This window comes from Alexandromys fortis, unplaced genomic scaffold, assembly GCF_014885135.2.
Source record: "Alexandromys fortis isolate MF-2015 unplaced genomic scaffold, M_Fortis_MF-2015_v1.1 scaffold_61, whole genome shotgun sequence".
NCBI classification, from domain to species: domain Eukaryota; kingdom Metazoa; phylum Chordata; class Mammalia; order Rodentia; family Cricetidae; genus Alexandromys; species Alexandromys fortis.
The window spans coordinates 706,937-719,735 of NW_026067962.1; the positions used below are offsets into that span (position 1 = coordinate 706,937).

The 12,799-nt window shown below is 34.4% G+C and overlaps 1 protein-coding gene across 1 annotated transcript in view; it reads right to left on the reverse strand.

Annotated features, from left to right (window-relative positions):
• The window catches only part of St8sia4 (ST8 alpha-N-acetyl-neuraminide alpha-2,8-sialyltransferase 4), an 89,046-nt gene that overhangs the window by 63,406 nt on the left and 12,841 nt on the right, over nucleotides 1-12,799 (reverse strand). The window contains exon 3 of the mRNA XM_050153435.1: nucleotides 10,020-10,277. Coding sequence (XP_050009392.1) covers nucleotides 10,020-10,277 — 258 coding nt within the window. The remainder of the gene's footprint in view (nucleotides 1-10,019; nucleotides 10,278-12,799) is intronic.

Below are 12,799 nucleotides of genomic sequence, written 5' to 3' on the forward strand. Positions count from 1 at the left end.
ATTTAAATATAGCATTCATGTACTAGAGACTTAATAGGTGACTGTTTAACTTTACATAAATTTGACACCATATTTCTAAATCTATGGGAAGAATAAGGAACAGGTCATTTGGTGGCACTTTGTGTAAAAAAAACAAAAACAAAATAAAACAAACAAATATAAGAACCTCTCTGCCATGATGAGTCATGCTGCCCCAGCACAATTTTCTCTCTTCTTCTGTACTCTGACCTAAAATTCAAGTTTGCTTCCACTAGACACCCTTATTGAGATTTTTTTTTGTAACCACTTTTTATAGCATTTTCACTCCATTTATAGATACTTATTTCTAGAATTTTAAATCTATTTCTTTTCGTTTAAACAAACCAAGACTCCAATGGGTATTTCTTGAGATATTTGAAAATGTCAGGTAATAATTAATATCACATGATTATTCTTCAACAGATATGTCAAAACTTGACATTTCCTTTTGCATGTAATTTTCCTTATGAACCCAAACTGAAAGCAACCCACACTCTTATGTTATCTTATGACCCTGGAAAACACTTGTGTTTTGTTATTACTGGAACTTCTATTTCTCTTCTCCACCTAGAGAATGATTAATTATATAAGCGTCCAGTGATTTCTTGATTGTTTTTGTGCAAAGTAACAAGGCTTTTGTGGTTAGGCAATTGTTTCCATTTGGCAGGATTTCTACAATGGGAAAGGACATGTAAATGAACATAAATATTTTAGGGCTCTTGGAAGGCATCATCAATTTGATTTTTGGTCAAGTTCTATCTATTTACATTTCTGGATTTTTTTTTTTCACTGAAATAAGAATATCAGTGAAGCTTTTCACTATGTACTAATTTTTAACATTATATATATATGATGTTATATATGTTAGATATATTAGTAAACATGTTTTAAATAGATTTAGTATTTTTCATTTTCATTTTGATTATTATTTTTTAAGTGTCCCTTTGTCTTAGAACTAACATAACTACAAAAACTAATATATTCATATCATGCAGCAATCCACAATAAACTTCCTATTTGCATTGTTAAAATTTAGAATCGTTGATCATAATAAAATTGAAGTCTGGGTTGTACACAGGACATGGATTTTATAATTAAACATAATTTTATGTATGTTATGTTAAACATAATTAATTAACTATAATTAAATGTAATTAGTTAAATATAATTTTATGTAGCTAAAACATACAAAGGTAATTATTTTAAAGCTGTAAAATTCTATTAGAATTAAATTATGAAAAATATGTTAAGCAAAAAGTAATGTAAAATAAAATGGCCAAATCTATTTAAGACATGGCCCTGTCTCTGAAACACAAATTGTTATTTGAATTTATACAAATGCTAAACATTCTCTTCATTTTCTGGACTGCCTCTCTGTTACACATTTTGTGGGTTTTAATTGCCATTAAGAAATGTGTGTGCACGTGTGGAAGAATTAAAGCTATCCTTTGCAATAACCAGGAAACTTTGTTTCTTCTAGCAAATAGTCTTTTATTTAAGTTTTATTTTTATAAATGATAGCACACAGTAAAGGTCAGTTGTGTGATTTAATGTTTGTCATAAACTACACACCAGGGGAAAGTCAAAATGTTTTATTCTCGAGGGAATCTGATTCTTCCATATTTCATCTCTTTCTTGGGTGAAACATCCCTCTTCTTAGACAGACGGGCCGTCTTTACCATATTACATCACATTCCCCAGGACATCTATACCTTCATGACATTTAAACCTGTGTTTAGCTATTTGCATTCTATAGATACTCCTGTCTACTGAAGCAGTGTTCCTTTGCCCTTTTAGATGAGATTCCTTCATGGCTTACTCTGTCTCATCCAGATTCTCTTACCCAGTGTCAACTTTATATGTATTTGATAAAGTTAGGTAATGAATGTGTGATTTATGTTGGACAATAAGACTTTTCAAGTCTAGTCATTGAGTTTCCATGATCGGCAAGATATTCGCATATTCGTTTTATACAAACACACACACACACGCGTGTGTGTGTGTGAATATACATGCATATGTAAAATAATCAGGCTGGTGGGACAGTTCAGTGGATTAGAGGATTACTAGCTGTTTCTTCCAGAGAAACAACATTTGATTCTCAGCACTCCTATAGAAGCTCACAGAAAACTGTAACAGTTCTAAGGTTTCTGAAACCCTATTCTGTTCTTCAGTTGTACCAAGTACAAACAGTGTACAGATATATATATATATATATATACATATATATATGTATATATATACACAGGCAGAACACNNNNTTAAGTCCATTTGAGTCATAACATCTGTTAGCTCTATTATTTCCCTGTTCATTTTTTTTTACTTTAGACCTCATGATTATTTTACTGAATATAGATGATAATATAGGAAGGCCTAATTACTAATTTTGAAACTCAATATTGTAAAACTTGTATATAAACACATTTTAAGCAAAACTCAATTGGAGATGCAGAGCCCCACAGCCAACTACTGGGCTCAGCTCCTGGAGTCCAGTTGACGCAAGGGAGGAGGGATTATATAAGCAAGGTGTGTGGGGTCTAGATTATGATGGGGACAAACCACAGAGACAACTGACCTGAGATAGTGGGAGCTATGGACTCCGGACTGACAGTTGGGAAGTCTGCATGGGACCAAACTAGGCCCTCTGAATGTGGGTAACAGTTGCATGGCTTCATCTGTTCTTGGGGCCTCCTGGCAGTATGACCAGGATTTATCCCTGGTGCACAAACTGACTTTTTGGAGCTAATTTCCTATGGTGTGATACCTTGGTAAGACTTGATGCATCAGGGAGGGGCTTGGTCCTGTCTCCTACCTCAACTTGACATACCAGGCTTTGTTAATTCCCCATGGGGGGCCTTACCTTTTCTAAGGAGTGAAGGGGGGTTGTGACAGGGAGATACAGGGAGCAGGAGGAGAGGAGGGATGGGACTTGGGGTTGGTATGTAAAATAAATTTTAAAAAATAAAATAAAAAAAAGATTACACCAACACAAAAAAAGCAAAATTTGATGAAATTTACAGTTTTCCCTTATTGGTCTTATAGTTATTTAAACAATGTAAAATTCAGTGCACCAGTCTGGTTACTAGACCATAAATGCATAAGCTAGAGAAAAGAAATATGTTTAGCTCCAGCTTCCCTACGACACACCATAAGAACCACCGGAACACATAATAATACACATTCTGACTCCGTAGGTCTCAATCAAGTTTGAGATTTCAATTTTGTAAGGAGCATCCGGTTGGTGCTGGAATCCTGACCTACAGTGTAAGATCAAGTATTTTGTATCTCTGAACCTCCCTTGTTTTTTAAAGTAATCTATTCCTTAACAATGCAATTCGAAGTCGACGAGGTAGGTAGAGGCGACTAAAGGAAAAAAAAAAGAGTACATTAAGAGAAAGTAATTTAGGCTAAAGATAAGAAAAAAGGTTAGAATGGATAAAAGCAAGATTAATAAGGAATAAAATGACAAAATTAAGAAGAAACAGTTACTCAGAATCCATGGTAAGAGTGATTCAGTGCGAAGGGAACAACTTCTTATGTACTCACATCAGGGATACAGCAGTTACAGCATTTTTATTTTATAATGCACTTTTGGCAGACATAAAAGATGGTAAAGTACCCTACAGAAGAAGTTGTATTGGACTTCAGGAAAATTCAAATCACTTTAAAGATTTTAATACAATTGATTGATAAATTGTGCTAATTAGTGCTGTGAGTGTCATTTGTATGGGGAAAAGAATGTGTTTCAATGTGTTCCATGCTCATAAAATGACTTTGGTGTTTTCTTGTGCTTATCCCAAAATTTATGGGGACATTAAGATTTGTAGCCTCATAAGTAAATAGCCAAGACAAGAGACTTATACCATTTACACTCCCCTAGCATTCTTCCAAAAGGAAACTACTTAGAGCAAAAGATTGCCATTTGCATGTCGTAGCCTAGATAAATGTCAACTTACTTCTTACTACAATTGTAATAAATAAATAAAAATGTGGTCGATGCCAAATAATTATCTATGATTAAAAAGTTTTATTATCTTTAAAGTGAAAGGTCAAGTTAAACATACTACGTAGACAAATTCAATCTTGTGAATTCACTACACTAGCTGGTGCCCTATAAAAGCAGACTAGATATAATTCATCTCTCCCTCAACAAACACTTTATCCAATAAGCCAAGTGGGATACAAATAAACAAACTGGAAACATAGGTTACTCAAGAAACCATTCAAGTAATAGTCTGTGCATATGTGCAGGTGTATATTGCATCTTTAAGTGAATCAGATATCTGAAACATTACAAATGTTCTAGCCAGCTCAAAATAAATATGGAAGCATTTTAAGGAAGAATGCAATTTTGAATAAACTCTAAATATGTTTCTGACCCTTTAATGGAAAGAATGCCACTACTGCACAAAGAAACAGTAATAGAAATCCACAGGTACTTGTGAAGGAAAGGCAGATTGTGCATATGAATGATACGATGTTAAAGAAGATAAGAACTCTGGGACACATATTATTATCAAGATTTGTTGGTGTTCAACAATCAAATTAGAATTTAGTTTCCTGGAGATAATTATCACCAACAGGACTTCTAGGAGTTAGCCCAAAATGACTGGGGAACAATGAAGTAAATATACTCAGTAAAAGAGAGAAATGTAAAAAATAACTCATAAAATATAATATAGACTGAACCCTTTCAAAAGGGTAGTGTCATTCTTTGTTTACTAGAAGTGTCACGTTCTCAATCCTTGGCTTATGTGCTATGCTGTGTATTTAAAGTATTAGGTCTTACATCTTCCACCTACCTAATACAAATCAGTATCCTCAGGGTGGATTCAATTTATTTTCATCATGTTCTAGGGGAAAATATTTATAAATCTGACATCATTTCTCATTTTCATATTCCTATATATATATTTATATATATATATTCCTATATATATTTTGAAAAAAATCAACAAAGAACACTATAAACACTAGGAGAACCCACTTCTTTATTCATAGTACCAGACACAATAAAAGTGCACTACTTCAATAGCTATTACATGACTGAGAATTGTTCTCATTCTAATATTCAGGACTTTGCATCACATATACCTTTGTGGCAATCTTTATTCATAAGTGACAATGATTTATTTCTACTATATTATTCTTGCTTACTTTTAACTTCTTTTTATAGTTTTATTTTTTCTTGTTTGGAGTGATAGATTTTAATTGATAAACCAACATAGGCAAAATCAGGTGGTATTTAATGGTAAACAAATACTAATGTCTTATCTGTTCTTTCATTCAACAAATGACTATTTTTAGTCCCTGAGTATTTAAGACAAGTTCCAAATATGTCCGTTCAACTATCCTGTACAGTACAAGAAATGATCACCCAACAAATCCCTAATAAAAACCAAAAGAATGAATTGAACTGCTTCGGGATAAAAAGCATTTCTTCAACTAATTCAGAACCTTTCTAAAATGGACATAGTTAAATTGGAACTTGAAAAATAAAGTGTTTTTTATCTCTTGGGAAAGCAGAAAATCCTGACAAGATTTACATAAAATACACTAAGTTGGAACACATCAATTTCTATTCTTTTAAAGTAAAGAAAATGTTCAAAAAGTCAAAAAATGATCATTAAGATGTTTCTTAGCAGAGAAAAATATAGGGCTCAATAAAAATCAATAAAAAATATTTATGATAAAAAGCAACCGAAAAAAAGATGTTTTTTACTTGCTTTCTAAACATGCCTTGTTTCCTATATAATACTGATAAAAGCTTATATACCTTATCATTATGAAATTTTTATTAAACACTAAGTAAACATAGGTTCACATAGTATAGAGAGGTTTCTAAAGTTCTAGAGCTAAGGGTATTGACCAGCTTCAAACACCCAAAGAGCAGTCAATTATTTCTTGTTGACAGCCTGTTTAAAACCTTTGTTCAGTGTTAACTTAATAGATGCCTGGCTTGTACATCCCAAAAGATTTGGCCCAGTTTATCATGTTAAAATATTTTGTGTCATTAAGTTAATAATATAACAGATAAGAGAGCAACTTAGGAAAATAAATTAGTTATGAAAAGACTTCAAATATTCACATACACATTAGCCTCTTTCCTCTAGACTAGCTATAGGCTGGAGAACACTTAATTTATGCTATTTCAACTCATTACAAAAATTGTTTTGTAACTCACACTTTATAAATTTTTAACGAGAAATAATTTTACTGTAAGTTCGAAAATGTTTTCATGGGAAGAAAGAGTCAGTCAGAAGAGGTTTTCATGCACTTCTTTGTGAATAAGCAAGTTAAAATTATGGTAAGAGATACAAGCTCCATGATCGTTTACCCTTGAAAGACACAACTTATGTAGACAGAGGATCTCTCTTGCATGTGGATGAGAAGACTTACAATAAGGCAGAAAATTGATAGTGGGGTTTTTTGATAATTTATGGATATTATACAGGCGTATAGTCAGCCCAAGTGATATAACTTCATTTAAGTTTATATTCATGAGTGTGTTTGTGTGTGTGTGTGTACATACATATAAACATATCTATGTTTATGTTTCTTCTTGTTTTTGGATCATCTCTCAGCAGTTGAAGGACTCTATTTTGTTCACACCCAGTCATAGGGCAAGAGACTTGAAAGATTTGACTGACTCTAACCTGAAAATCCCCTATTTTTTTTTTTTTGCAGTCTAGCTTTCTTGATACCAGAAAGTACTATGCAAGCTACCAAGACAAGCAAGATAGTCCTATCCATATGAATCAAAATAAGGATTATCATAGCAAGGTATCCTAAAGTGTAGTCATAATAATCAAATGTTGATGGTAACCAACAGGTGTCTAACTGGACTAATAGAACATCAACAGTATGAAAATCACCCAGGAAAATAGAAACTTAGCCAACTCCCTAGTCTAGTGAAGTTACGGATCTCCAAAGAGAGCCTATATAGTACTGCCTTGTTAGACTAGTGGAATTTCTTACTGCACTATGAAAGGTATCTACATTGGGTATCCATGTGAAATTGCAGCTTTCCTCCCTCATCAAAGAAGAACATTACAGAAAACCACAACTGATTTTTTTTTAATATCACAGATACAGAACTGTGATATTACAGAGATAAATGGGTTGTGGGAGCCCAGTTCCATTGGCTATGTCTACAACATGGGAACAGAAAGACTGTAAGAGGCAGAGGGAAAAGGTTATTGTTATTTTGTCTACTAGCAATGACAGGAATGCTACACCTCTGACCCCTCCAATGGGGCTAGCAACATAATCCTGAACATTTACAATATTAGTAAACATGCTAACATGAGAAGAGGAAAATCTCACTGGGTCCACCCCCAGAAAAGGACTACAGGCAACCTAATGACTACTGAAAGAGAGAATTAGCCTCTGCTAGGTATGAACTCTCAATTGGTTATCCAAAACAAAGTGGTGAGCCCTGGAAACATACGCACACAGCAATAAAAATGAACTTGATTGGTGGTATGTATGTACTTATGTATGTATATGCAAAAATAATAACAAGAGGCTATCAGTTTCAGAGGGGTGGGGAGGCATGGAAAGAGGTGGAGGGAGGAGACATCACAGAGCTTAAAAGGAGAACAGGGAAGGTGGAAGTGATGTCATTATATGTTAATTAGAAAATTATAAAGTTGAGCACAGCAGCACATGTCATTAATCCCAACACTTGGGAGGCAAAGCCAGGCAGATCTCTGAATTTGAGGCTAGCAGGACTTATAGAATGAGTTCCATGACAGCCAGGACTACACAGAGGAATCCTGTCTTAGAAACAAACAGACAAACAAGCAAACAAAAGACAAAACAACAAAAGTTAAAACTTTAAAAAATAGATAAGTAAAAAAATGTACATTTAAGCCGGGCGGTGGTGGCGCATGCCTTTAATCCCAGCACTTGGGAGGCAGAGGCAGGCGGATCTCTGTGAGTTCGAGACCAGCCTGGTCTACAGAGCTAGTTCCAGGACAGGCTCCAAAGCCACAGAGAAACCCTGTCTCGAAAAACCAAAAAAAAAAATGTACATTTAATCAAAACAAAAAGGCAGATATATATGTATATATACATATATATTTAAACTTAAGCATCAAAGGCAAAGAAGCAGAGACGATTAAAATAGCAATAATGTTTCAGATGCTGCAGTTAAGGTGGAGTCTAGCTTCAGAATAAAGGAGAAAGCATGAAGCAAAGGAGATCATTTAAGGACTAATTTCTAAACAAAGAAGGATGGTAGCAGGGTGACTGCCATTATCTTTCCATTTGAAAATATTGTCTATGAAAATTGCTGATATGTTGACAGTGTAGTGCTAAGGGCGGTGATGGAACAAGGCTACTTTATGATAAATATAATTTTTCCCATGTACATTTGCCACAAAAAGGAATTTGAAGCTTAAATAATAATACGTTAGTATGGACAGTTGATGCTGTAATAACATTCTGTGGCATATATCTACATCTAATAATTTATAATTTAGTCCATCTAGGTCCTTTCTCTGGGAAAGAAAGCAACTGGAAACCTCCAGGAAGAGAAGCCATTGGTCAGTGAATTCTTTCAATCTCATTGTCAAAGCTTTTACAGTAGTTTCCAACAATTATTGTTAGCTATTGAAGCAATGAACTTTGCCTTTTAATCTTTGCAGATGAAAGCAGAATACTTGTGAATTCCTAAGTAGACAAAACACTCATCTGCTAGCCATACAAGATTGGAGGTTCAAATATAGCCGGATTCAAATGGGTTCTCATGGAGGATGTATGACCACATTTCTTTTGTCTTTCAGATGAGAGACAACTCTGTTCCAGCAAAGAAAATAAGTCCCCACATACACCTGCCAATCATTACTAAAGCAAATCAATCATAATGAAGACACAGACTGTAGGGTTCAAATATGAAAATATCATACTGGATATTACCAGTTTGCTTTCCTTAGAAATGATCAAATATATCTGATGGTAAGCGATCTGAAACAGAATATATGAAATGTAAGTCTAACAGTTAGGTGCCAAGTTAAGTGCCCAGGTCATTAAAAGCAGAAAAGAGACAACATTAGGCAGACCCCTGCTTCTCAACATTTACCTAGGCAGAGTAGCATTGTGATCTAAGTTCTACTTGTCCATAGTAGAAGAGTGTGGGGATTGATGTTGCCTATTGCTCCTCTAGACTAAGAAAGAGAATTTTGTCTCTACAAAACACAGACGTCAAGATTCTTAGACTGAAAATTGTAATCATTAGCTGATCAGATCCTAGGGCTATGCAAACATACAAACTGTTGCAAAAGAATGAGACCTAAGGATATAAGACATGACAAAAACTGTACAGATGCTAGAACTGAATAAAATTGCTTAACATCTTCATTTATGATCAGTTGTTTACTTCTTGAAGTTAATAAAAAGTTAACCAAACACATGATTTGTCAGATATGTTGATCACTAACGAACAACAAATGAGGGTGTTCAATTATGTGAGAAAGCTAAACTTAAGAACATATCATTCCATTAGCACAAATAAAGAACAATAAAGACAATTTGACCCAGGATAGTAGATACAAACTCACTAACTTAGGTTTTTTTTTGTAACTGCTAAGTAATTATTAATAAAAATAGCAAAATTACTTTATGTCTTTGACAACACTACATAATAATCTTCATTCCACAAATTAAGTTACATGAAAATGATGACTGAAAGAGGTATAAGAAATAATGTTTGTCTCTGTGTGTAATAATAGAATTAATGTAATCATTGCCTCTGTCTTTAAACTCTCTTGTGAAATGCTACTCCAAGGTAATCAACTTTTCTTCCAATGATACAGTAATTAAATTTCTAAACCAAAATAAAGGGTTGTTTGTGAACAGCACTGCAAAGGATATGACACATAAATGGTAGACTTATCAATAATTCCTAATGTTAATATGAATTTCAATCAGGTCCTACAGGATTCTAAGAAAAAGGCTGTTACCATACTTACAGTCTCACAAAACAGAAGGATGCTCACCTTATTACAAAATTGTGACTGTCAATCTCCTTGCCACATTCACTGTCTAGCAGGATGCCAGAATTTCCGACAACAGCACAGGTCTTAAACCTGCGGTTTTTCATTGGGGAAACTTCAGGCAGGAGGCTGTGCAGATCATGTGAAATATTTAGTGTCCGGCGTCTGTCCAGCACATAGTGTATGACATCACCAGGCTTAAAACTGCTCTTGACCACAGAGACATCACGTTCCGCATCTAAGAAACGGAGAATGTTCTTCCTATATTTGGAATGCAAGCAAAGTTTTATATTAAGAATTGCATATCTACCTGACGGGGCTATTTAGACAAAGCATGCACAATATAAACTGGTAGCTGCTACTGTTAAATCTTTAGGTGATATTTAAATCAAGTAGATATTATCAGAAACGCATCTGTTAAAATACCGTGTAGGGAGTTTAGAAAAATTCTGTAAGTAGATATAGTATATACTTATATATCATCAAAAGTGAAGAAATCACTCCATTCATTGAAAATACACTTAAATATAATTCATTAAATAAATACAGTTGGTACAGTTGGGTTTTGTACCAGTAGATACTTGGTTAGTGTTTTCAATTATCTAGAGTCTTTGCTTTTATTTAATATTGTCCTGTGAGTTGAATAGCAATACTTGGCGTAATTTTGAATTAGATTATAGACGGAAATACTAAATCATTGAGAATCTCCCCAAAATACGTTTACCAAAATGGTACATTAAATCTGTCTGTAAGTTTTTATTTATGCTTAAAAGTCCAAGAAGTAAGATGGTTTCGGTACAGAAAGTCCTGAACAGACAGAGCATTAATTTGATGTGGAATTGTGTGCAAGTGTGTGTGTTTGTGCACATGCACAACACACCCTCGATAAGTAAAAACCTTTCTAAGTTTTTAAGTGTACATCTAGTTGTTTTGGCTGTTGAGTTGATCTTTTCAAATTGGATGTGATTGCATCTAATGGAGGAAAGTACAAGAGAAACAACTGTAACTCAGCTCATCACTGCATTTTAAAGCCCGTATTTTCATTTTTAAAACGTATCCCATCCTATAGCTATGCTACAAGCTAATGATAAGATATAACATGCTGTGCAAATATAAATATGTGCACATTCTAAGTAACAGAAAATGCAAAACTGGAGAGAACTGACGGGAGGGCAGGTGAAGTGGAGCATAATATAAAAAAGTCCCTGGTAAAGCGGTTGGTCTTTTAAACTTTGGAAGTTGAATGCTGTACACAATAAATTGATTGCTCATAGAAAACTGGTCTGAAAGTATTTAATTTTGTTAATTAAGATGCAAAATAGGAGAATTATACATAAAATAGCCAAGTGGCAATCAGTGAGGCAAAGGAATTTATCTATTGGAAGGGCGTGCAGTCGAAAATGTGACGTTCTGCTGTTTGCAGTTCCCATATTTGACTGCACCCTGATTGATAAGGAATGAGAGCATAAATCATAGCTGTCCACACAAGAGTGATAAAATTATCTTTCTATGTAAACCCATAGATTTGAATGATGCAAACAGGTATGGGTGAGCAAATCATGGAATGCAGGATTATATTAGAGTACTTTTTCCTCTTCTTTTTTTATTGAGCTCTAAATTTTTCTCTACTCCCCTCTTTGCCTGCCTTCTCCACGTCCACCCTCTCCCAAGGTCCCCATGCTCCTATTTACTCAAGAGATCTCATCTTTTTCTACTACCCATATAGATTAGATCTATGTATGTCTCTCTTAGGGTCCTCATCGTTCTCTAGGTTCTCTGGGATTGGAATTTGTGGGCTGGTTTTCTTTACTTTATGTTTAAAAGCCACTTATGAGTGAGTACATTTGATAATTGTCTTTCTTGGTCTGGGTTACCTCACTCAAAATGATGTTTTCTATGTCCATCCATTTGCCTGCAAAATCACAAATAGCATAAAGTATCTTGGAGTAACTATAACCAAACAAGTGGAAGACTCGTATGCCAAGAACTTTAAATCTTTGAAGAAAGAAATTGAAGAAGACACTAGAAAGTGGAAAGATCTCCCATGCTCTTGGGTAGGTAGAATTAACATAGTAAAAATGGCAGTCTTACCAAAAACAATCTACAGATTCAAGGCAATGCCCAACAAAATCCCAGCAAAATTATTCACAGACTTCGAAAGAATCGTATTCAACTTCATATGGAAAAGCAAACAAACCAGGATAGCCAAAACAATTCTGTACAATAAAAGGACTTCTAAAGGCATCACAATTTCTGACTCCAAACTTTACTACAGAGCTACAATACTGAAAACAGCCCGGTATTGGCATAAGAACAGACAGGAGGACCAATGGAACTGAATGGAAGACCTGGATATTAATCTACACACCTTTGAACATCTGATCTTTGGCAAAGAAGCAACAAATTTCAAATGGAAAAAAAGAAAGCATATTTAACAAATGGTGCTGGCATAACTGGATATCAACATGTAGAAGAAAGAAAATAGACCTATATCTATCACCATGAACAAAACTCAAGTCCAGATGAATCAAAGACCTCAAAATTAGTCCAGCCACACTGAATCTCATAGAAAAGAAAGTAGGAAGTATACTTGAACGCATTGGCACAAAAGACCATTTTCTAAATATAACCCCAGTAGCACAGACACTGAGAGAAACAATTAAGAAATGGGACCTCCTGAAACTGAAATGCTTTTATAAAGCAAAGAACATGGTCAACAAGACAAAATGACAGCCTACAGAATAGGAAAAGATCTTCACTAACCCCACATCAGACAGAAGTCT